The sequence below is a fragment of the Notolepis coatsorum genome, assembly GCF_963971535.1.
Source record: "Notolepis coatsorum genome assembly, contig: SCAFFOLD_1235, whole genome shotgun sequence".
Taxonomy (NCBI): domain Eukaryota; kingdom Metazoa; phylum Chordata; class Actinopteri; order Aulopiformes; family Paralepididae; genus Notolepis; species Notolepis coatsorum.
In genome coordinates this window covers 1-27,151 of record NW_028170409.1, presented here as the reverse complement: position 1 = coordinate 27,151, position 27,151 = coordinate 1, and the positions used below count along the sequence as shown (strand labels likewise).

Genomic DNA, 27,151 nt, shown 5'->3' with positions numbered 1-27,151 from the left:
CACAAAAGAAAATGGCAAATTAGTGACAGATCTCTTTAGAAAACCTACAGATAGGAACAACCTTTTACACATGGAGAGCTACCATCCACAATATGTGAAAGAAGCTATTCCAATAGGACAGTTCCATAGATTGCAAAGAATCTGTGACACAAAAGAACGATTTGACAACCAAGTTGAGGTAATGAAATCACGTTTTAAACAAAGAGGATATGAAGATGAATGCATAGACAGGGCCCTTCAGAAAGTAAAAACAAAAACACAAGGGGGTAGAAAGACAAAAAGAAAGCCATCAGCTGTCTGTGTTCTTAATTATACTGATAGATCACATGAAATAAAACATTCTATCAAGAAATACTGGCATATCCTCTCAAGTGATCCTAATGTAGGCCACTTATTTGATTCTCCACCAATAATTACTTACCGTAGAGGAAAGAATTTGAAAGACAAACTTGTACATGCAGACTGTTTATTTGAAAGATCAAGCAGCATGCCATCTCTGCCTGATGGCAACCACAAGTGTGGACGATGTGCACAATGTAATTGTACCACTAGAAGTAAGACTTTCTCACACCCTCTTACAGGGAAAATCTATAAAATTCGTGGAGTTATAACATGCTCAACAACTGGGGTCATTTATCTAATAAAATGCAGCTGCTCCAAAGCCTATGTTGGAATGACAACAAGAGCACTAAAAACACGAATATCTGAACACCGTTCAGCTATTCGTAATAATAATCCAGATAGCCCTATAGCCATCCACTTTAAAGATGCCAACTGTTGTGAAGGGCCAGATTAAACCGAATATATATATTTATTTATATATATATATTTAATTGTATTTGTATATTCTCTAATATTCCCTGATATCCCTTGTATATTCCTTGTACAATATGCATTGAATATCCATTCTAGCCTACTGAACATCCCATAATAGTCTCCATTCTACTATTGGTCGAGACCTTGGTGCCAGGCTGCCATACCCCTCAGACCCAGTTCAAACGTACCGCTCGACATGTACGAACAAGTCCTAGTTCCGCGTAGGAATTTGGCTACCGCACCACTAATGGGACTATTTGTTCATAGTGCGTATATATACTGCGCTACTAAAGTAGGACTTTCTTTTCAGTCCAGTTTCTTACCCTCCAATAGAGTGACAGACGTAAAGCCTCCCCGCGATGCCACGTGTGGGAGTAAGGCCAAGTTCGGCCTACCATCGGTATTGAGACATCGTGTATATTAATATTTGAATAGTCATATTTGGCACTATATCGTCGAGTTGGACGTAGTCTATTAAGCTAATAATAGTCTGTTAATATATAGTGCTTCGTGCGGTGAGAATACTACCGTAGTCAGTACCCCATCGTTTCGGGCAGAGAACTGGCTGCTTACCCAGGGTGGTTGACCCTATGTGAAGCTGCACCCGAGGAGCCCCAGAGCCGACGAGCGAGTGGACCTGTATACCGGATTATTCTACCGACGACAGCCCGCCTTCCCAGGCACGGATTATGCTTTGGATACTTTGATTATTCTATGGATAAAGACCCCAGACACTACCGTGTGTTGGAACCCCCCCCCCTGGAGAGGACGCAAGGTGAGGAGACGCTCTGCAAGACGAGGTCTCTCCACATCTCTCCCCCGTGGACCGGAGAGAGCCGGCCCACAAAGAGTCCACCTGCTTTCATCTGTGGTCCAAGGATCGCCGGCGCATTGAACGGCACTACAGTGGGTTCACCTGGGATACCCTTGGCCGGACGAGGCAGCTGGATTCTACCCCCCCCCCCTCCTACTCCTGTCGGCTTACAAGCGACCGGATTAACCCCCTCTAGTGTATCCAGCCTATAATCATTAAAGTACCATTGCTGTTATTCCTTAACTATTCCAGGTCGTATATTTACCACCTGCGCCTTCAGAGATTGGACATTATCTATTGATATACCGACGAATACTCCTTGCCATAAAAGTGCATACTATTTCAATTCATAAATGTAATTAAGTGATTAAGTGCTTATTCTACACACCATCGCTGTGTAGGAAATAAAGACCTGTTTCTAATTCGTACATTTGTGTTGGATCCGTTTCATCTACGTGAGAGTGTTCATGATAATATATTTATGCCGTGTACTGGGTGGCCGAATATTAAGTACAAAGGTAGTGGTAGTAAGTATCATATCTAGTAATACAGTCAGGGAATTGTACCCCTCAGTTACAATTGGTCCTTCGAGCCGGATGGTAATTAGTGTAATATTAATATAGTGTTATTAATATTGAAATGGCCTATGATGAACACTCCACGAAACGATCCTCCTAACCAACGCCCGCAGCGCGAACGACGGCTCCCTCAGTACTTAGAGGCTTACGCTGTCAGTCAACAACCTAGTCTTCTACTAACAGTAAACGTGGTAAAACTAGAAAGTAAAAGTATGTCTAACCCCAACGCCCAGACTACCCCGACCATAGAGGCCCCTACGGGCTCTAATGTAACTGACCAAGTTCACGGTGGGGACCAGTGGGAACCAGACATGACTTCACACCCCGCCAGTACTGAAGAAGTAGTCCCCGATGAGTCCCGGGAGGAATACAACGCTACCGAGAGAGAACTCGGCACGGAAGAAGACGGGGAGAGCACCGTGGAGATAGAGCTCCAAGGCTCCGCAAGGAGTACCCCGAGGGAAGGCTCCCCTATACAACCGCCTTCTCCCAGCGAGGCAGAGAGGACCCTACAGCAGGCATTCCTCGTCAGCCTGAAAGCCTCTACTGAACGCGATAGACTCCAGGGTGAACGCGATCGATTGCAGATACAGCAACGGAGCGAAGAAGAGCACATACGCCTGGAAATAAGACGCATTCAGATGGAAGAGAATGTGGCCCGAGACCGAGCAGACAGCCAGCGAGCAGCTGCTGGTGCTCTACGGGACGCAGAGCGCGACAGACAGCAAGCGCAACTAATAGAACAGCTGATCAGACGGACAACACCCTCTCCCTCCGCCAGAGGCTCCAGGAACTCGTCTAGACACACCTCCAGGGCGGCATCCCCTAGCCGAGTAAACAACCCTGAACTTGACCAACAGACGAGGTCTATACCCTCCACAGACCACCTCCCCCCACCGGTCCAAGCGAGACCTAGCAACCGGGAAGGAGCAGCATATCCTGTGGAGAGGCTAAACCAGAGACTACAAGCACTGGATGACCTAACTGAAGACGAAGAGGAAGAGGTGGAGAACCGCGCCCGAAGACAGCACAGTACTCTACCGGACCAGGAGGTCCGGTACAGCCCAGGCTATACTCCCGCGGAGCTGCGCTACAGACCCCCGACTCTATACACGGGTGAGCACGACGCACGACCCGCACCGAGGAACAGCACCTGGACAAGCGGGCCATGGTACACTGCCGGTACCAGCCCATACCAAGGAGCGGGAGGAGACTCGCCTAGGAGGCCTCTCCCCCAACGCTCGCCGATGTATCCACAGTCAGCGTCATACATTGGCACGCCTATGGTACCCGACTTCACCCAAGAGAACCGGGCCCAGTATACAGAACTCCGCATGTGTCTGGAGACCATGTTGGTGGATGTATTGGATGAACGCCACAAATACGCCATCCTACTGCAGCACTTAAAGGTGCCCCGCGCACATAATATAGCGCTCGCCTACGCGACTTCCACCACCCCATACACAGCAGCGCTGGTAGCATTGGACCAGAGGTATGGGCGCATATGGGATTACGTGATCCAGGAGATCCGACACATCGACCGCTTACCCCCAGCAATAGACAATCGAGCACTGGACGACCTGTCCATCAGAGTGCAGTCCCTGGTAGGGATGTTGGGAGCGCAAAGAGAGAAGGGGAAGTATGAACTTTACGCCAACTCAAATGTGGAAAGGATCCTGGAGAAGCTGCCGCCCGCTCGTCAGGAGCGCTTTAGGCGGCAGAGGGACCACAGAGACCCGAATGGCCCCGAACCGAACCTCCTCGATCTAGCAGACTTCCTGGCGAGAGAAGTCAGCAGCCTACGGCTAGATACATTCGGACGGAGCACCCCTGGCTCCAGAGAAGGAACCAGACGACTAAATGATGGAAGAAGATCGGTGACTGTGATGCACCAATCGGAGTCAGTACCGAGCAGCAGGAGCCACAGTACCCCCTCCAGAACGGAGAAGTGGAAGATAGTGTGCCCCTACTGTGAGAAAGAACACTGGCTAGCGCAATGTGACTCCTTCCCCAAGCTGAACGCGGAGGAAGCAGGTCAATGGATAAAGTCCAAAAAGCGCTGTTTTCGCTGTGCGCGCTCACACATGGCAGCCGAATGCCGCTTAAAGAAAAGGTGCACCAAGTGCGATGGAGCCCATCTGGACATACTTCACGACAGTAACAGACGGCGCCCTTCACCTGCACCATCCAGCCGCAAAGCGAGCGTCATGTACATCGATCCCGCCAGCAGCAGTGGAGCCCGAGTACTCCTAAAAGTAGTGCGTGTGACACTAAGCTACCAGAATAAAGTCCTGGACACTTACGCCGTCCTCGATGACGGGTCAGAGAAGACCCTGCTGCTCGCCTCCGCTGCGGCCCAGCTAGGGCTGCGGGGAAGCGAAACCCAAATGACAATTCGGACAATAAGACGAGATTTGAAGACGATAAAGGGCGAGAATGTCTCATTCTCTATCGCAGCAAGCGGCCAGCCTGAGCGCCGGTACCAGATTGCAGACGCTTTCACCAGCCAAGAAATAGGACTGTCGCGGTACACATACCCCGTCGCCAAGCTGATGGAGAAATATGCACATCTGCGCAAGTTACCGATCCCGCTCATAGACAATGCTATGCCGACCCTGTTGATAGGCTCCGACCATGCAGACCTCATTGTCCCGATAGACCGGGTTCATACCGGACCCCGAGGCTGTCCTGCAGCAGTCGAGACCCGTTTGGGATGGACTCTCCAAGGCCCGCTCGCCAAATCTCTCAACCGAAGTACAGCCACTAGATGTCTCCACTCCCGAGTCACAGAGGGAGAAACCGCACTCCTGCAACACGTAGAGCGGCTATGGAGCTTGGAACAAATGCCCTTTAAGAATGGAAAGAAAGACATTCGCTCTAAAGATGACATTTACGCCATTCACCTCCTCGAGACAGGGACCAAGAGAGTCCCGGTCAACGGCGTGTTGAGATACGCCACGCCACTCCTGCGGCGAGAAAGAATGCCTACCTTCCACGCCAAGACAGACGCCACAGAACGGTACCTGCTGAACACGGAGCGGCGCTTAGCCAAGAACCCCGCCCAAGAGAGTGTATACCGCGCTGAGATTGAGAAGCTCATCACAGCGGGACACGTCACAAAGATGGACATTAAAGAGGCTGACCAGACCACTGAATCGTGGTACGTGCCCCACCACAAGGTCCATCACAACGGTAAAGACCGCATAGTATTTAACTGCAGCTACCAGTTCGGATCCCAAAATCTGAATAAAGAGTTACTGCCCGGTCCCACACTCGGCCCCTCCCTACTCGGCGTTCTACTCCGCTTCCGCCAGGAAAAGGTGGCCATCAGCGGGGACATTAAAGGAATGTTCCTGCAGGTGAGATTAGTAGAGGCGGACAAGCCCCTGTTACGGTTCCTATGGAGAGAGAAGCCAGGAGATGAGCACCCAGCCATCTACCAATGGGAAGTCCTCCCCTTCGGAACGACGTGCAGCCCCTGCTGTGCGACATTTGCACTACAGAAACATGTAGCAGAGGACCCAGCAGCGGACGAAGAGGTCCGACACAGCGTAAAGAACAGCTTCTACGTAGACAACTGTCTACAAAGCCTTTCAACCCAGGAAGAAGCCGAGGCTCTCCTGATTAAACTCCGCGCCTCATTGATCAAAGGCGGCTTTGATCTCAGGCAGTGGGCCAGCAGCGATCCGCAAGTACTGCGCAGCCTCTCCTCCGAGGACAAGGCAGCCAGCAGCGAGACCTGGATGGCTACAATCCCGGGAGAAGCCCAGGAGATGACCCTGGGATTGGTGTGGCGATTCAAAACAGATTCGCTTCACTACAGACACAAGCCCCTGACTACGGAGCAGGGAAGGCCGGCGGCGGCGCCGACCACCAGACGGAGTGTGTACACAACACTCGCCCGACAATATGACCCGCTAGGATGTATTCTACCGTACACCACCAGGGCAAAAATGATTGTACGAGCATTGTGGGACAAGGACCAGGGCTGGGACGACCCCATTCCCGCACACCTTGCATCCACCTGGAGAGAGTGGGAGATGGAGCTCCACTCACTCCCAGGCGTTAATATGCGCCGAAGCTACTTCCCACCCACGGTGAGGCCAGAGACATGTAAAATGGACTTACACGTCTTCAGTGACGCCTCAGAGGTCGCATACGGATCAGTAGCCTACTTGCGGGCCCAAGACCAGGGGGGAGAGATCTACACAGCATTTGTCCTCGCCCGCTCGAGAATAGCCCCACGCAAGCAACAATCTGTCCCGCGTCTAGAGCTCTGCGCAGCCCTAGCCGGAGCGCACCTAGCCACGCTCATCCAACGTGAGCTCACCATACCGGTGTCTGGAACAGTCCTGTGGTCAGATTCCACGACGGTACTCGCCTGGATCAAATCGGACTCATGCAAGTACAAAGTCTTCGTGGGAGTCAGAGTCACCGAGATTCAAGACTTAACCGAAGAGTTAACCGGAGAAACAGAGTGGCGCTACGTTGATACAAAACAGAACCCAGCTGACGTCATCACCCGGGGGATGCCCCTGGATGACCTCACCCGTCGCAATGTCTACAGTGACGGCCCCGCATTCCTAAGACTCCCGGAAGGACAGTGGCCCATGCCTATCCCGAGGGAAGCAAGTCCAGAGGAGGTGGAAATTAAGAAGTCTGTGTTCTGTGGATTGAGCACCGTAGCCTCCACCGACCCTAACATAAACGATTGCACGTCCATAGAGAGTGCACAACAAAGAACATTCCTGCGGTACCACCCGGAGTGCAAGTCCCCCGCTGATATGTCAGCAGCTAACTACGAGGAAGCAGAATTGCTTCTACTGCAGCGAGCCCAGAGAGACTCGTTCCCTGATGAATTGGCCTGTCTACAGGGAGGAAAGCCCGTCCCATCCGACAGCAGATTAATTCACCTGGCCCCCGAGAGCGACGCTCACACCCTCATCAGAGTGGGTGGTCGCCTACGCAGAGCCCCCAATCTACCGGATGACATTAAATACCCGATCGTATTGAACAGCCGACACAAGGTCACAGAGCTGATTATAAAGAAATACGATGAGGATGTACATCACGCAGGAGCAGAAAGAGTCTTCGCGGAAATCAGACGTCGTTACTGGATCCTACAAGGAAGAGAGGCGGTACGACGCTTCCAACGAACATGTCTAGACTGCCGCAAGTGGCGCGCGCAGCCCAGCATACCAAGGATGGCTGACCTTCCTCCATGTCGCCTCCGAATCGGTGACAAGCCATTCCACTCAACGGGTATGGACTGCTTTGGCCCGCTGCACATAAAGAAAGGAAGAGGAACCGAGAAGCGGTGGGGTATTGTATTCAAATGCATGACCACCAGAGCGATACACATCGAGCTTCTCCCGACCATGAGCACAGACTCATTCCTTATGGCCTTCCGTAGATTCATATCACGGAAAGGAAGACCGTCTACCCTATTGTCCGATCATGGGACAAACTTTAAAGGCGGCGAAAGAGTGCTGAGAGAGAGCTTCCAAGCTATGGGCCCAGAACTTAAGACCCACCTCGCTCCAGCACAGGTTGATTTCCAATTCAACCCCCCAAACGCACCCCACTTCGGTGGCACTTGGGAACGAGAAGTGCGCTCCATAAAGACAGCCCTGTACGCAGTACTTGGGGCCCAGACTGTGGCGGAAGAAGTCCTAATGACAGTCCTCACGGAGATTGAGGGAGTACTTAACTCGAAGCCCCTCGGATATGTCTCCAGTGATGTGGCGGATATCGACCCAGTTATCCCCAACACACTCCTGATGGGGCGGCTAGATCCCACATTACCCCAGACAATGTACCGGCCTGAAGAAGCGAACGGCCGACGAATGTGGAGGTACAGCCAAGTATTAGCCGACAAGTTTTGGAACAGTTTCCTACTGCACTACCTACCGTCTCTACAGACCCGCCAGAAGTGGGTAAAGGAGAGAGACAATTTGACAGAAGGAACAGTCGTCATGATTATTGATCAATCACTGCCCAGAGCTATGTGGCCGGCCGGCCGCGTAAGCAAAGTGATCACCGGTGCCGACGGCAAGGTCCGAGCAGCTGAAGTGCTCGTCCAGGGTCGCACTTACACCCGTCCCGTGGCAAGGCTCATAGAACTGCCTCGACTCCCAGACACAATCGATGATGACCATGACCCTACAACCCTATGACTTTGTGAAGTTGACTGACCCCTACAGCAAACCCTTATGTGTAAATAGACAACGCGATTAATCTGTCTCCGTTTAACTGATTAGGTCTGGGACCTATTCAGGGGGTGGCTGTTGTGAAGGGCCAGATTAAACCGAATATATATATTTATTTATATATATATATTTAATTGTATTTGTATATTCTCTAATATTCCCTGATATCCCTTGTATATTCCTTGTACAATATGCATTGAATATCCATTCTAGCCTACTGAACATCCCATAATAGTCTCCATTCTACTATTGGTCGAGACCTTGGTGCCAGGCTGCCATACCCCTCAGACCCAGTTCAAACGTACCGCTCGACATGTACGAACAAGTCCTAGTTCCGCGTAGGAATTTGGCTACCGCACCACTAATGGGACTATTTGTTCATAGTGCGTATATATACTGCGCTACTAAAGTAGGACTTTCTTTTCAGTCCAGTTTCTTACCCTCCAATAGAGTGACAGACGTAAAGCCTCCCCGCGATGCCACGTGTGGGAGTAAGGCCAAGTTCGGCCTACCATCGGTATTGAGACATCGTGTATATTAATATTTGAATAGTCATATTTGGCACTATATCGTCGAGTTGGACGTAGTCTATTAAGCTAATAATAGTCTGTTAATATATAGTGCTTCATGCGGTGAGAATACTACCGTAGTCAGTACCCCATCGTTTCGGGCAGAGAACTGGCTGCTTACCCAGGGTGGTTGACCCTATGTGAAGCTGCACCCGAGGAGCCCCAGAGCCGACGAGCGAGTGGACCTGTATACCGGATTATTCTACCGACGACAGCCCGCCTTCCCAGGCACGGATTATGCTTTGGATACTTTGATTATTCTATGGATAAAGACCCCCGACACTACCGTGTGTTGGAACCCCCCCCCCTGGAGAGGACGCAAGGTGAGGAGACGCTCTGCAAGACGAGGTCTCTCCACATCTCTCCCCCGTGGACCGGAGAGAGCCGGCCCACAAAGAGTCCACCTGCTTTCATCTGTGGTCCAAGGATCGCCGGCGCATTGAACGGCACTACAGTGGGTTCACCTGGGATACCCTTGGCCAGACGAGGCAGCTGGATTCTACCCCCCCCCCCCCCTCCTACTCCTGTCGGCTTACAAGCGACCGGATTAACCCCCTCTAGTGTATCCAGCCTATAATCATTAAAGTATCATTGCTGTTATTCCTTAACTATTCCAGGTCGTATATTTACCACCTGCGCCTTCAGAGATTGGACATTATCTATTGATATACCGACGAATACTCCTTGCCATAAAAGTGCATACTATTTCAATTCATAAATGTAATTAAGTGATTAAGTGCTTATTCTACACACCATCGCTGTGTAGGAAATAAAGACCTGTTTCTAATTCGTACATTTGTGTTGGATCCGTTTCATCTACGTGAGAGTGTTCATGATAATATATTTATGCCGTGTACTGGGTGGCCGAATATTAAGTACAAAGGTAGTGGTAGTAAGTATCATATCTAGTAATACAGTCAGGGAATTGTACCCCTCAGTTACACCAACCATCCAATCACAGCTTTCAGTTACTGTGGTATTGAAAAAGTGGTCCTTTCTAGACGTGGGGGGGATCTGAAACAGATGCTTCTCAAGAGAGAAGCCTATTGGATAACGGAACTTCAAACATTTGGGACCACCTTTGGACTCAATGATGAACTGGATTTAAGTGTGTGTTTGTAAACTGTTCCACTGAATCCCATTGATGATGGTTTAATGTTTCACAATGATTCGGTCATATTGCTGTATATTAAATATGCTAAACTATATTGTGTTGTAAATATGACTGTTCGATGTTTCAAAAATGTTTTGTTCTGAAGTTGAATCATTGCATTTCTAACTCTGTCTCTCTTTTTGCTGCAGTACCCAGTGGGGCTGCAAGCTCAACCAATTGGTTTATTGACAGGAAGGCACAGGTGCTCCCTGTTATGCAATCAACCAAAACAGACCTTGGAATTGTATAAAATGAATGTGAGACCTCATTGTTTCATGCCACTGTCCTGATGAAGGCTGAATAGCCGAAACGTTGACAATAAAAGCAGAGAAAAAGTGAGTGCGGGAATTGTAAATGTTTTCATCTGATGACATTTAAGGGGAGCAATTCCCAGCACAACAATATTTTTTGAGAGAGTGCATGTTGATTTTTCACTATAGGTATTTATTATTATGCATCAAATTGTACATATATGAGAATTAGGGTCGCGCTTGTATGGCGAAGAATATGCATAAGTCAGTCAGTAGCAGAAGTCAGTGGGAATAAATAATTCCTACGATGGGGTACTAGGCTAACGCCGCCTGGCGTAGGATGGCAATTATAGGGGGAAACGCTGGTACCGCTGGAGACAATGGGGTTCCTCCCAGAGTTGTAAGCTCTGGAGGAGAGAGGAATGTTCGGATACTCAGTCTGATCAATTGAAGAAGAAGGGGGTTCACGTACAGAATCCAGTCCTTGTAATCCAAAGCTCAGCATCAAAGCAATAACTGTAATCCAATTGCACGATAGCAATGATGATAGCCAGCTAGCCTCAATCCACGAAGCCAGCCCGAAGTAGGTCCTCACGGTGGTTAAATCCAAACGACAGTGGTATTAACGAGGCTCTTCTCCAAGGGTAGTACGTTCCACAATCACTATAATCCAACCAATACTGGTTCTGCAATCGCCGCCGTCGGTTCCAATGTGCACATGTCCAGTAGGTTCTCCGACTAGGCCTCCTCGGGTACTGGCACCAATGTATTTAGTCCACGCACCCTGGCTAAGGTCCACTAGCTAAACGAACGAACTGCTGGGTAATGCTACACACGAACGAACTGCTGTTGGCACGATACACAATAATTAACGACTCTTTACTTCACATTAAGCTAAGTCGAACTTGACGTTACTGCATTAAATCTGACACTTTTACTATTCACTTCGCACGTGGTTCTCAACGCTCTGTTAGACGAACTGCTTCTCACTACATTAGAATCACACTGCGTGATGAACGATGAACAGCTACTGTTCGCACCTGCCGCCGTATATATACTTAAGTGGCGTTCTAGTGCCGAACCTCAGTTCTCGTCTCGAATCAATGCGCCGTCTCCGGGCATGTTGCGGACTCACCTTTGAACCTGACTTTGGGGGCTTGCGGTCTGGCGCCGATAGCTTTATCCAATAAGGAAAGCGAATATTACTAGGATTCAAACGCAGGCTTAAAGGGATATAACGTGTATATATAAATAATATACAAGGTATATAAAACAATAAATGTAGATTCTCAGCTTTAATCTGGCCCTTCACAACAATACTATTGGTTTGTTTTGGCAAAATTCTTCTGCTCTGTGTGACAATAAATAAATGAATGATGATATGCAATTTAAAACCAAAACTAAGGCCTCAGTATGAGTTTAAAACGTGAACATGGTCATGTTTGTTGAATAAAAAAATTCAGATTTTTTTATTTATTTTTTTGTCTATCCCGATCTTCGGAAAATCACGTGATCGGCCCCGATCCCGATCACGTGATCGGATCGGGACATCCCTAATTCGTGTAGGCCACAGCATTGGGCCGGGTCTACAAGACACACTACACGACCAAGGTACCCATGTACATGTCAAAATACTTCCCAAAGGTCAGTGAATACCACGATCACAACACCAGAGGGAGCTCCACAAATCATGTTAAACCCAGATTCGGCTCAAACAAGGGACTAAACGTACGCTCCTCAACGTACCCGCCCCAACAACTGACTCAACAGATGTATGGGGGAAAGAATCCCAGGCGGCACGGCATCGGTCCCAGACCTGCCTGACTATGTCCGGACGTAATCCCCACCCGTCAGGGTGAGGACCGCCCCGCGACATTACACCTGTACCCATATTCACCCTGCCGGGGATGTGGAGAGCCCTCAGGCCGCGCAGATGGAGAACGCCAATAGCCAGCCGCCGCCCGGTGCAGACGGGGGGAGCTTACTCCTGTCTGTCTGTCGATATACGACACTGACGTCGTATTGTCCGTCCTGACTTGCCTCTCACCGTATCTATTTCCATACTGGAAAAGAACCACCTCCGTAACATCCTCCTGGGGTGAAGAGGAGGCCAAGAGGGACCACGGAATGAGCAGATGCCTTCATACCGAGCAGGCGTATCACGGACAGCGCCGTAACCATCCCAGGACGGAACCTCCCGAGTGTGTCGCAACACGCTCTGAGAGGGATGCCCATAGCACTCCACCCGTTGACTGGGAAGAGGAGTACTCTACTTCCAGTCTACAGCAACCCCAGGCTGGTAGGAAACCTGCCTGGTATGAGACCTGACGATCCACCTGCGAGACCACTGCCAATCTTTCAGGAGTGGGAGGCACCAACATGATACCCGGCCTGGTGAAGGCGAGGTCGGGGAAGCCCGCACTGTGTGCCTCAAAAAGGTTTCGATCCCCCCTGCTGACAACACTTATAGTTGACAGACGTAACACCAGGCTCAACCAACACAGCTTATGGTGTGGGAGCCGCTTGACAGCACAACATTCTCACGGACAGACCCAGGCTCAGCCATCAACTGGGTGTCAGCCCCTGTCCCCATGAGAAGCGAAAAGTGGGGCCGCACACGCTTCAACGAAGGCACGCGGCCCGCAGCCAAAGGAAACAATCAGAGCCCCTTTTCCGCTGGTGTTGGGGGAGGGAGTGATCGGAGAGCGGGCTGCTCGCGGCAGGACGGCGATGGCTTGTATATTCCAAGCCGAGCTCATCCAACATGGCCGATCCCTCGGCCGCCAAGGCTGTCGGCCTTGTGGACACCTGTCGATTCAACGCCCAGGATACCTCTGGCGGGGGAAAACATGGCCGCCTGTCGAGGGCCTCGTCATCGCCGCTGACGAGGCCGTGCTCTCTCTTCTTCTGGCTGCGCGGTGTGAAGCGGTGTAGGGCCTAGGACAATACCGCCCGCGCTCCAGCGGAAGACCAAAAATCCTCTACAGAAAGGGGAGCCCTGAGCGGTTATAGCTTGCGGCTAGGTCAAAGCTAATAACGTCAACAACCTTGCGCGATGTGTCGACGTCGGCTGGCCCTCAAGGCCCCGCCACCAGACACCATTTTTTGATAGAAAAAACAGCAATTCGAACACAGTTACTAATTGCTGCCAATTCCATACCGTGGCGGTACAGGCTTTAGCAGCCCACCAGCCACTCGCCGGGCCGACCCACCTCATGGCGTCGGCCGGGCGGGGCACTGTTTCAACATGTCAAAAGCAAAGGACTTGATTGATCTGATTGATTGATTGATTGATTGATTGATTGATTGATTGATTGAAAACTTTATTAACAGATTGCAGAATGGGTACAGTACAGTACAGCTCAATACATACAATTGTTAAGGGGATGCAGACCAGAGAAAGACTTTCATCTTGTTTACATCAGGGTCCCCCATTTTCAATTCATCGTAACATATATGACATACATGACATACAGATAGACAGTACTGCTACATCTATATATTTATGACATACCAGATTTGTAAATACAGTACTGTTTGTACTATTTGTGATATAGAGTCCAGAAAAAAAAACTGATGCTAACACGGAGCACCAGTGGTGGTTGCAACCAGCAACCTCCACTGTGGTGTGCACCATGAAGGGGTTAATGAATAAATGAACTAACACCACGAACATACTGTAGAATGGGCAAGCCCATGCACACAACGTTAAGGGGAGGCGGACCAGAGAGAACCAGTCCCGCATTCATTCATAATATTCACAACAGCACACCAGCCCTAGACCTCAGCCCATTTACCCATGAAGGTAAACAAAGCCCCCCCCGCACTACCCCCCCAGTAGACACCGATTGACCGTCAGCATGAATGGTTGAGAGGAGGGAAGACTGTAGTATAGACAGACATTCCCGTAGCAGAGAGACAGAACAGAAACAGTAGCCCAATATAGCATAGCGTTCGACGCTAATGTGGACAGAAAAACAGTCAGCTGAGCCACAACACTGGCCGCCGCTAAAATCCCATCCTGCAGCAGTATAGCTCTACTGCCCCCCGCCGGGCCGACTCGCTCTCAAGCATCGGCTTCCGGGTGGGACATCGTCCAACCCCGCCGAGGCACAGGATCAATGCTACCTGGCTAGGCTACCTAGCCACGGCACACCCGCCCTGCACCCTGTTGTCAACCCATTTACCCGTAAAAAGGGTAAAATAGGACTCAGCAAAACCCCCCACATTAGCTACCGACTGACCTTCATCAATGAACCGGTTAAGAGGAGGGAAAAGCGGCAACATCCCACGGCGGGGAACATTAGAACAGTGCCCAGCATTTCAGCATTAGTGTTAGCATTAGCATTAGCATTAGCGTTAGCATTAGTGTTTAGCAGCACGCTCCAGGATCGCTTGGAAACTGTCCACTTCAGGGGAACGTTCACCAAACCATCCCACCCCTGGCGCCGACACACAACTCGGTTGTGTAACAAAACAAACCAGCATTACTAACACTAGCATCAATGCCTGATGACACAGGGCCTACCTGTGTGCGAGCCGGCTCGATAGCCAAACCTTGCACGCTGTCCCTCGATCTGCTGCCACAAGACGAGGGAACATCAGAATAGACCCGACGTGTCGTTGGAACATACCCCGAAGATTCCAGGGGTAAGCAAATCTCCGTAAGCACTCAATATTATCTAAACTTTTCATAACAACTAGTTGCATAGGGTGTCATGCATCCGCTATGATGGAAACGAAAATAGAGGAAGAGTGAGTGGTGGCCACGCCTAGTACTATATAGTACGCCACTAAGGGCGGGGCCTGGCAGGTGATGGGTGTATTGTTTTTTATTCGTTGATGGAGTACACTAGGTACATGAGATGAGGTATATCTCGGTATGGCTTAAGAGCGGGACGCGATGCCAGTACGAATAGATAACGAGCTGTTCTAGGCCATAGAAGTAACATCATTCAAACTGACATGGTGGCGTTCCCTCTTTAACCCTTTCACTACCGCACTACCAAACGGTCAACCCTTTCACTGCGACACTACAGAAGGTTAACCCTTTTCACTGCCACACGACAAAGGGTTAACCCTTTCACTACCACACACTACAGAAGGTTAACCCTTTACTATCACCTAACCCTTCTGTAGTGTGGTGGTGAACAGTGGTGCAGTGCTGGTATAACTCGGTATAACGGCGTTATACCTCGCTCACTGAGGCTGAAGTATGCGCAATCGCTTTTTACATGGCATTATCCAACCGGACTCCCGGAGAAGCATGCAGCTGCAGAGCCGCAGAGCCAGCGGCGCTCTCTGGGCCGCGCGCTGACGGCCGCACTGTGAGGCAATAGTATCCAGCTGCAGGACGAGAGCAGCCAAAAAAAACTGTGCATGCGTGCGCACGCGCACGCGCGTGGAGCGTTTGACCTACTGTCAATTTGCCACTGCACCACTGGTGGTGAAAGGTTTTAAACCTAAATCAGAGGCTATATTCTCTACACAGTGATGAAAGTGGTTATTGTAGGAAACAGAAAACAAGTGAGACATCACCTGTGCATCTGAATTGTCTCCAGATGTGCCTCGAGCCGCTCTCTCCAACACACCGGCACCCCGGGAGTGAAATCTGATCCCTCTAAACGGGGAGTGCACGACTTCAAATGAAACTCCATATTTGGAAGCGTGCACTGCAGGCCAGGGCACCTAAATGTTTGCATGTGTTTGTTGGCGAACACAACTAAGTTCTTTCCTCTCCTAGCCTCATATATTATATGAAATGCAGCCCTGCACACACACGGAGTTCATCGTGTTTATTATTAACCTACATGGTGAAGTAAGCTGCCTTTCTCTGATGACTGCAAGAAGTCTGACACTGTGTTATTAGATGGGGGGGGGGGTCCCTGTGAAATCGAATTAAACATAGTTATTTATGCTGAAAGGATCATTCTTAAAAGCAAGTACAAGGAAGAAAACAAAGCATTGGTCAACCCCCCCCCCCCCCCCCTCCTTCCTTCCTTCTTATTCGCCATGACATCAAACCACAATGCACCGCGCTGTTTGCAGTTTACCCTGGCTCTCCATGGCAACCCTGTCAGCACGCCCCCTTATTCAAATCACAGGCTGGAGACGTCATCTCCGTCCAATGTGCGCGCTGCGAGGTGACATCATGGAGGACGGGAGGGTAGAAAAGGAAGCGAAAGCGTGCGCGCATAGAAACCTATCCGCTCGAGCAATAAACATCACCGCCGATTATAATAGACATTGTTATGCTATACATTATAAGATCACGTTAATAATAGGACGCGTCAATGATCGACCTGGAGAAGGAAGGAAGGGAGAGAGAGAGAGAGAGAGAGAGAGAGAGAGGTACTTTCACGGGTTTATAAGTAATGTACGCATCGGTTGATTTCTCTGCGTAATGGAGAGGAGGACCTCTGAGGGCGCTGCTGAAGAATAGTCTTTTTTATTGTATTATTATTCCTTTTTTTTTTTTTTTTTTTTTTTTTTACTACGAATCACTTGACGAATATAATGATGAAGAAGGATATGGGTTTAATAAAGCTGACGGACGCCACCAGCCTGAACCTCAAGGAGAGCATGGTGCTCCACGCCTCCTCCTCCTCCTCCTCCTCCTCCTCCTCCTCCTCCCCGGACCAGGGGCTGCTGCGGCTGGCCTCCTCCTCCTCCCCGGACCAGGGGCTGCTGCGGCTGGCCTCCTCCTCCTCCCCGGACCAGGGGCTGCTGCGGCTGGCCTCCTCCCCGGACCAGGGGCTGCTGCGGCTGGCCTCCTCCTCCTCCCCGGACCAGGGGCTGCTGCGGCTGGCCTCCTCCCCGGACCAGGGGCTGCTGCGGCTGGCCTCCTCCCCGGAGCTGGAGCGGCTCATCGTCCAGTCCAACGGCATGGTCACCACCTCCTCCCAGTTCCACCTCTACCCCCCCAACAACAAGACGGACGAGCAGGAGTTTGCGGAGGGCTTCGTCAAGGCGCTGGAGGACCTGCACAAGCAGAACCAGCTGAACGGGGCTGGCGCTGGCTGTGCAGCGCAGACCAACAGTCTGGACCTGCAGGGCAACGACACCAGCGTGGCCCCGGAAGTCACCCTGCAGCCAGCGGACCTGCCGGTCTACACCAACCTGAGCAGCTACGGCAGCGCCCTGGGCAGCACTAGTGTCAACTACACCACGGACACCGTGCCCTTCCCCCCTCCTCCGGTGCATCACTTAGGGGGGGGAGACGCGCTACAACACCACCAACACCACCAACAAGCCCTCTGCCGCGTGCGCTCCTTATTAAAGGACGAGCCGCAGACCGTCCCGGAGGTGCACTGCGGCTTCGGGGGGGACATGAGTCCGCCGCTGTCTCCCATCAACATGGACGCCCAGGAGCGCATCAAGGCCGAGCGCAAGAAGCTGCGGAACAGAATCGCCGCCTCCAAGTGTCGGAAGAGGAAACTGGAGAGGATCTCCCGACTGGAGGACAAAGTGAACAACTTGAAGAGTCAGAACCTGGACTTGGCCTCGACGGCGAGCTCGCTGCGGGAGCAGGTGGCGCGGCTGAAGCAGAAGGTCCTGAGTCACGTGAACAGCGGGTGTCAGCTGGTCCAGGTGCATTGACCCTTTCACTGTGACAACACAGAAGGTTGGCCCTTTACTGTCACACCACCCACGGCGATGCTCCATCATTAGCTCCGCGCATGCATCGCCGTCGGTTGTGTGACAGTAAAGGGTTAACCTTCTGTCGTGTGGCAGTGAAAGGGTTGGGCAGAGGACCAACACGTGTTGACCAGCATATAAGCTGCTTTGTGGCCTGTTCCTCCTGTTGGCCCTCAGGATGCAGACGGCCCCGTCTCCAGCCCCCGCCCCCGACAGAGGAGCGGCCCTCAGGATGCAGACGGCCCCGTCTCCAGCCCCCGCCCCCGACAGAGGAGCGGCCCTCAGGATGCAGACGGCCCCGTCTCCAGCCCCCGCCCCCGACAGAGGAGCGGCCCTCAGGATGCAGACGGTCCCGTCTCCAGCCCCCGCCCCCGACAGAGGAGCGGCCCTCAGGATGCAGACGGTCCCGGTCCCGCCCCCGACAGAGGCGCTGAGGGCATTTATCTGTTTAATGTTTACACATTGGGTGTCCATGGTGGCTGGGTGGCGCAGCGGACATTGCGCTTGTCACCAATGCAAGATGGGTGGTAATCTGGACGTTGTGGACAGCGACCCCTACAGGTAGGTTGGGGGGCGCCTGCACAGGAGAGACAGGAAATGGCGGGGGTAGTGTGAGACTCCCACACGTTACTCCTCGCCACTGAGAGTCCGCGCTGTCTGGTGAAAAGATGTGACAGGCTGCCTCCTTGTGTACCGGAGGGGACACGTGATGCAAGGCTTCTATCCTCCCTACAACCGGACAGTGGGGGGCATATGCGAGCAACGTTCAAGACAGGGGAGGTAAGAATTGGCACAGTGAAATTGGGATGGGAGAACAATAGAAAAAGAGGAGAAAAAGTGGATACAAAAAGAATATTGGGTGTCCATGCATTTTACAACCTGGACCAAAGCAGTTTTCCTTGTTATCACTGTATGATTTATACTTATACTACACTACAGACAATTAGCATGTTGTTGACAAACTCGAATGTTGGGCGCAAGTCATCATCAGTGTTTCTTATGCCTAATGTTTACAAAGCACTTATATTCATCCATTTTATACCTGGTGCTCTATCTATAGTGTCTTATTTGAGTGTTTTCTTACTTTAAATCTTAAGTGTCGTCACATTTTTGTTGCACTGAATATTTCTTTTCACATTTTTACACGCCATTGTGTGCTCAAATAAATATTGCTTATATACAATACAGTGTTTCTTCCATCTGTCTGTGCAGAGTGCAGACTATATATTCAGTTGCCTCTATTTTGATATAATTACCACCCAATGTGGTGTTTTGTAGGCCTGATAAGTTATAAGAAATAACCTTGAGTCACATTTTGAGGAATCATAATCTTGTGGATGTTGCATCATATGCTACAGTTTCAGTTGAAATTATTGGTGTGAATTGTCCAAAATAGGCTATAGATTTACAAAGAATCCACAAGGCTGTATCAAACCAACGTAATGTAGGTTTATCATCATATCAATATTTTCAATTACCTGTAAACTATACTTTAAATAGACAGACCTTTGAGTAATCAGAAAAACATTGATTAGCCTACATCAAGACATTTGGAGATTCCCCCATACCAGTAATGAAGAATGAATCCGTGATGTCACAGTGTTATGCAACAGAAACATTCTGAAAATATGCTTCTATATTCCTCACAGTACAGAAAAGGGATACTGTAGTAGCAATCTGGTCGATCAACGTGTTGTCTTTCGCCCTCTGCTGGTTGATTGTGAAATTACAAAATGGTCAATCTGTTTAAAGGCATTTACATACTGTCCGTTATATGATGGGCTACCCCAGTGGGAATAAAACCTGACCTATAATCTGACCTCTAGGCTACTGCCACCCCTATAATCTGACCCCCAGGCTACTGCCACCCCTATAATCTGACCCCCAGGCTACTGCCACACCTATAATCTGACCTCTAGGCTACTGCCACCCCTATAATCTTACCCCCAGGCTACTGCCACCCCTATAATCTGACCTCTAGACTACTGCCACCCCTATAATCTGACCCCCAGGCTACTGCCACCCCTATAATCTGACCTCTAGGCTACTGCCACCCCTATAATCTGACCCCCAGGCTACTGCCACCCCTATAATCTGACCTCTAGGCTACTGCCACACCTATAATCTGACCCCCAGGCTACTGCCACCCCTATAATCTGACCTCTAGGCTACTGCCACCCCTATAATCTGACCTCTAGGCTACTGCCACGCCTATAATCTTACCCCCAGGCTACTGCCACCCCTATAATCTGACCTCTAGGCTACTGCCACCCCTATAATCTGACCCCCAGGCTACTGCCACCCCTATAATCTGACCTCTAGACTACTGCCACCCTTATAATCTGACCTCTAGACTACTGCCACCCCTATAATCTGACCCCCAGGCTACTGCCACCCCTATAATATGACCTCTAGACTACTGCCACCCCTATAATCTGACCTCTAGACTACTGCCACCCCTATAATCTGACCTCTAGACTACTGTCACCCCTATAATCTGACCCCCAGGCTACTGCCACACCTATAATCTGACCCCCAGGATACTGCCACCCCTATAATCTGACCCCCAGGATACTGCCACCCCTATAATCTGACCCCCAGGATACTGCCACCCCTATAATCTGACCCCCAGGCTACTGCCACCCCTATAATCTGACCCCCAGGATACTGCCACCCCTATAATCTGACCCCCAGGATACTGCCACCCCTATAATCTGACCTCTAGACTACTGCCACCCCTATAATCTGACCTCTAGACTACTGCCACCCCTATAATATGACCCCCAGGATATTGCCACCCCTATAATCTGACCCCCAGGCTACTGCCACCCCTATAATCTGACCTCTAGGCTACTGCCACCCCTATAATCTGACCCCCAGGCTACTGCCACCCCTATAATCTGACCCCCAGGCTACTGCCACCCCTATAATCTGACCTCTAGACTACTGCCACCCCTATAATCTGACCTCTAGACTACTGCCACGCCTATAATCTGACCCCCAGGCTACTGCCACCCCTATAATCTGACCTCTAGACTACTGCCACCCCTATAATCTGACCTCTAGACTACTGCCACCCCTATAATCTGACCCCCAGGCTACTGCCACCCCTATAATCTGACCCCCAGGATACTGCCACACCTATAATCTGACCCCCAGGATACTGCCACCCCTATAATCTGACCTCTAGGCTACTGCCACCCCTATAATCTGACCTCTAGACTACTGCCACCCCTATAATCTGACCCCCAGGATACTGCCACCCCTATAATCTGACCCCCAGGATACTGCCACCCCTATAATCTGACCTCTAGGCTACTGCCACCCCTATAATCTGACCCCCAGGATACTGCCACCCCTATAATCTGACCCCCAGGATACTGCCACCCCTATAATCTGACCCCCAGGATACTGCCACCCCTATAATCTGACCCCCAGGATACTGCCACCCCTATAATCTGACCCCCAGGATACTGCCACCCCTATAATCTGACCCCCAGGATACTGCCACCCCTATAATCTGACCTCTAGGCTACTGCCACCCCTATAATCTGACCCCCAGGCTACTGCCACCCCTATAATCTGACCCCCAGGATACTGCCACCCCTATAATCTGACCCCCAGGATACTGCCACCCCTATAATCTGACCTCTAGGATACTGCCACCCCTATAATCTGACCCCCAGGATACTGCCACCCCTATAATCTGACCCCCAGGATACTGCCACCCCTATAATCTGACCCCCAGGCTACTGCCACCCCTATAATCTGACCCCCAGGATACTGCCACCCCTATAATCTGACCCCCAGGATACTGCCACCCCTATAATCTGACCTCTAGGATACTGCCACCCCTATAATCTGACCTCTAGACTACTGCCACCCCTATAATCTGACCTCTAGACTACTGCCACCCCTATAATCTGACCCCCAGGATACTGCCACACCTATAATCTGACCCCCAGGCTACTGTCCACATGCATGTGTTTTTGTCCGTCTCTCATGACCTCTCTGTGCAGCATTGATGAAGAAACACACATTTTAACATCACAAACTTTATTTTTTTCATTTTATTTTCTTTCACAACATGTACAGCAGTTTTTGTTTTGCAATTCTGACAATTTGACACCATGTTCCCTTATTTTTTTACGACATTAAATGACTGCATAATTCTTGTTCAATTTCCACGATAGAAAAACAAAGTAAAAATCTATGTAAACAAAGTCAACAGTACTTTGTAGAACAGTGTCCGGTGGACGCACAGGTGGACGCACAGGTGGACGCACAGGTGGACGCACAGGTGGACGCACAGGTGGACGCACAGGTGGAGCACAGGTGGACGCACAGGTGGACGCACAGGTGGACGCACAGGTGGACGCACAGGTGGACGCACAGGTGGACACAGGTGGACGCACAGGTGGACGCACGGTGCAAATAAAGATACAATAAAGGAACACTTCAGGGCTTTATTGACCATATTCACATGGTGGCCCTTTTGCTCTTACGTCATGCTCAGATCCCACCCGGAGCGTGACACGAGGTGGGAACAGGGTGGAGAGGAACCCCAACCTGAGCGTGACACGAGGTGGGAACAGGGTGGAGGGGAACCCCAACCTGAGCGTGACACGAGGTGGGAACAGGGTGGAGAGGAACCCCAACCTGAGCGTGACACAAGGTGGGAACAGGGTGGAGGGGAACCCCAACCTGAGCGTGACACGAGGTGGGAACAGGGTGGAGGGGAATCCCAACCGGAGCAAAATGCCCACCTTGGGAATATGGTCAATACCTTCGGACACAACAAACCTAGGCCAGCATGTCAAGGTGAAACGATTATTTGCACTTAAAAGAGCAGGGATGGGATAAGACTGTCGACCTGTCCAAAAGTCCACCCAGAGAAGAGGCTTATTTCCTCTCAAACCTCGGTAGCGTCCTAAATTCCATTGATATTTCACGCCACAAATGCTATTTCACTACTATTCCAAGTTTACCAAGAGCTTTCAAAACAAGCAAATTATATTATTTTCAAATGTGTCTCATTTACTGTAAGAGCTTGATTTATTGTAAGGTTTTAGATTCAACCTGAAACCGTTCCAATAAGTATCTCCTTCTAATTCTGCGTCTTCTTTCCAATGTTTTACGAGGCCCAGAAATAGCAGCGGTTAGTAGTATCAATCTCACCCATGAGTACCGAAAGACCTGAAGTACAAAACCTTCCAAAAGAAGTCAACTGATAACTTATTTACTAATAAGTACAGCGAAAACAGCCACTGCATACCGCTTTCTGTCCTTAAACATCCGAATGACATAATGAAGCAGTGATGCAAGACCAAGTAAATCAATCTTTTTGCGCGCTAGACAGTAGACGTTCTATTTTCAGAACCTCTACCGCGCTTGGATGGCATGTTTTGTGTATTGCTTTGTAATCAAGTGACACATTCATTCACAAGCGAGGCTAGAATCAAATGCAGATATAATGCGTCTCTTTTTGAATTTTCTGAGTTTTACCGTCTTTTTGTGTGTTTCTTTTACGTTTATTTTTGCAAGCCTGGAGTTAATACAACACAATCAACATATACTGTATGACTCAAAGGTATTTACAGGTGGGTTTATAGAAAGGAAGACAGCATTGGGTAGGAGAACAATATACAGAGGGTCTAGATCTCTGGAACCAACCGTAACTAAACTCACACCCATAAAAGGTGTAATCTATTCTGGACCGAAACAGGGACGGGTTTAGCTAGCTATATTAGGGTGGACTGATAGAAATAATAGGTGGGCAATTTTGGCGCATGCCGAATAGTTTTTTTGGGTGTGTTTTGCTGCGCTGACTGGCACTTTATCTCTTAATCAGCCTCTCTGTGTCAAGCCCTGAGTTGTCCGTCAAAATCAGATGCTCCTGCCATGGTGTCCTCAGGCCTCTGTGTTTGTGTATGGGGTGAATATTTTAATAGATTAAAGCCTTATATCTGTTTAAACCACTTCATTATCATTATTAATGAAGGGTGTTAACAACACTACATCTACTGACTAGTTTTATTTATTTTCTTCTTCTTATTATTTTTTGTTCTTATTATTTTTTGTTCTCACTTTTTCTGTATTTTTTTTGCTCCCATCCCAATTTAGTCGTCATGCCAATTCCATTCCTGGTCGTTGCCCGCATTGTCCCACTGTCGGCCTAGGGAGGGTGTAGAACTACCACATGCCTCCTCCGATACATGTGGAGTCAGCCAGCCGCTACTTTTCACCCGACAGCGAGGACTCTCACTGGGGGAACGTAACACATGCGGAGGTTCACGCTATTTCCCCCCGATCCCCTCCCTGCTGAACAGGCGCCCCGACCGACCAGTAGGAACCACAGTTCACAACGACCAGGACTCGTACCCCACCGGCTTCCCACCCACTAACACTGGCAATTGTGTTAGTAGGGACGACTGACCAAGCCGGAGGCACCGCTGACAGCTGGATTAGATCCCAGAGTCTCTGCGCTGGTAGGCGAGTGCATTCTCCACTGCGCTACCCAGCCGCACCTCTACTGACTAGTTTTGTCAGTTTTCTGTTTCTAGTTTATTGTGAGTTTCTTTTTTAAGATTCTGACCGCTTAAAAATCCCACTATATGGTATATGGCTTAATTCACCACACAATGTATAATAATAATAATGTAATAATAATAATAATAATAATAATAATAATAATAATAATAATAATAATAATAATAATAATAATAATAATAATAATAATAATAATAATAATAATAATAATAATAATAATAATAATAATAATAATAATAATAATAATAATAATAATAATAATAATGTAAGGTTATTTTCCCAGATAGGCCTATTTATTTTCTCATATCAGATATGGATTTGCTTTTTCCACACTTAACCCCTGCCATTCCAAAGCACAGTGTCTGCACGGTCCGTTCAGCACCACAGCTGCGACCAGAGACTGTACTGGTATTTTAGGTGCTATTTTTCCATTGGCTGAACAATTTAGATTTTGTGGGAAAGACACATGGTTTGGTCGGGCTGAGCCCACCCCTGCCCATAGCTACAGCCGGTCTTGGACCAAAATTCTGTTACCAAGTTTGCCATGATCATTACTGTTGCTATTACTATCCTGATCATCAGAACCAGAACATTAACACATTAGTGACACGTTTTTCACCTGGGTCTTGGAAAATCTAAAAACAAACCAACAAACAAACAAACCAACCAAAAAAGCTAATCTTCTCACCTAAATATTCAACAGCTTTTACATTTTCTTTAAAAGTTTAAATGTCACCTAACACATTTCACTTGACAGTTCATTGACTCAATCATTGCAATATTCAAACAAAGGATCCCATATTGTTAGATGCAGAGGCAGTATCAGCAACAGTTCAGCTCCATAAAGGATTATGATTCCTATAATGCATTGTCATCATCACCTGTGCACAGTTTCTTCATTACATGAGTATTATCAGTCGTGCAGATTATCTACATATTACAAATCATTCTTCCTGCTACGAGGCCTGCGTGTCAAAACAATGAAACTGGGTGCACAAACTTTGTATGATGGTGTACATTATTAACACATATTGTACTGCAGGTAGTGTACATTAACACATACTGTACTGCAGGTAGTGTATATTAACACCTACTGTACTGCAGGTAGTGTATATTAACACATACTGTACTGCAGGTAGTGTATATTAACACATACTGTACTGCAGGTAGTGTATATTAACACATACTGTACTGCAGGTAGTGTATATTAACACATACTGTACTGCAGGTAGTGTATATTAACACCTACTGTAATGCAGGTAGTGTATATTAACACATACTGTACTGCAGGTAGTGTATATTAACACCTACTGTACTGCAGGTAGTGTATATTAACACATACTGTACTGCAGGTAGTGTATATTAACACATACTGTACTGCAGGTAGTGTATATTAACACATACTGTACTGCAGGTAGTGTATATTAACACATACTGTACTGCGGGTAGTGTATATTAACACATACTGTACTGCAGGTAGTGTTAACACATACTGTACTGCAGGTAGTGTATATTAACACATACTGTACTGCAGGTAGTGTATATTAACACATACTGTACTGCAGGTAGTGTATATTAACACCTACTGTACTGCAGGTACTGTACTGCAGGTAGTGTATATTAACACCTACTGTACTGCAGGTAGTGTATATTAACACATACTGTACTGCAGGTAGTGTATATTAACACCTACTGTACTGCAGGTAGTGTATATTAACACATACTGTACTGCAGGTAGTGTATATTAACACCTACTGTACTGCAGGTAGTGTATATTAACACATACTGTACTGCAGGTAGTGTATATTAACACATACTGTACTGCAGGTAGTGTATATTAACACCTACTGTACTGCAGGTAGTGTATATTAACACATACTGTACTGCAGGTAGTGTATATTAACACATACTGTACTGCAGGTAGTGTATATTAACACATACTGTACTACAGGTAGTGTATATTAACACCTACTGTACTGCAGGTAGTGTATATTAACACATACTGTACTGCAGGTATGACACCAAGACCCACAGTAGGTTAGTCTGACACTAATTTCCTAGCCTTCAATATTTTTCTTTGCTTGTATTCAGTACGACACTGCCAGACGGCTGCCCGCGTTCAAACGGTCAGTTGAACACGTTACTGGAGGGTGTGCCGTGTGCTTCTGCTACGACAGTGAGAGTGTTCTGGAGGGTGTGCCGTGTGCTTCTGCTACGACAGTGAGAGTGTTCTGGAGGGTGTGCCGTGTGCTTCTGCTACGACAGTGGGAGTGTTCTGGAGGGTGTGCCGTGTGCTTCTGCTACGACAGTGAGTGTTCTGGAGTGTGTGCCGTGTGCTTCTGCTACGACAGTGAGAGTGTTCTGGAGGGTGTGCCGTGTGCTTCTGCTACGACAGTGAGAGTGTTCTCCCTCCCAAGGAGAGCAATGGCAGACCCACAGATCACCTCTGAAGTGGTACTTACAGTGCAGTACAGTTGTTCAGTCAGGGGGAGGCAGCACTGTGGACTGACTCCAGGCAAACCAAGACCAATGACAACAGGAGCTGCCACTGACGTCACAGATTCCGACAACATT

The 27,151-nt window shown here is 49.0% G+C and overlaps 1 protein-coding gene across 1 annotated transcript; it reads left to right on the top strand.

Moving 5' to 3' along the window:
- Positions 1–16,673: 16,673 nt before the first annotated feature.
- On the top strand, positions 16,674–19,248 carry LOC311248538 (transcription factor JunD-like). Its single transcript, XM_084339403.1, has one exon. It carries the CDS (start codon positions 16,907–16,909, stop codon positions 17,987–17,989), a length of 1,083 nt encoding a protein of 360 aa, XP_084195529.1. The 5' UTR covers positions 16,674–16,906; the 3' UTR covers positions 17,990–19,248.
- Positions 19,249–27,151: the final 7,903 nt, after the last annotated feature.

Bases quoted from the DNA above. Each gene is read 5' to 3' on its own strand.
- LOC311248538 (XM_084339403.1), top strand. From the start codon at position 16,907: ATGATGAAGAAGGATATGGGTTTAATAAAGCTGACGGACGCCACCAGC.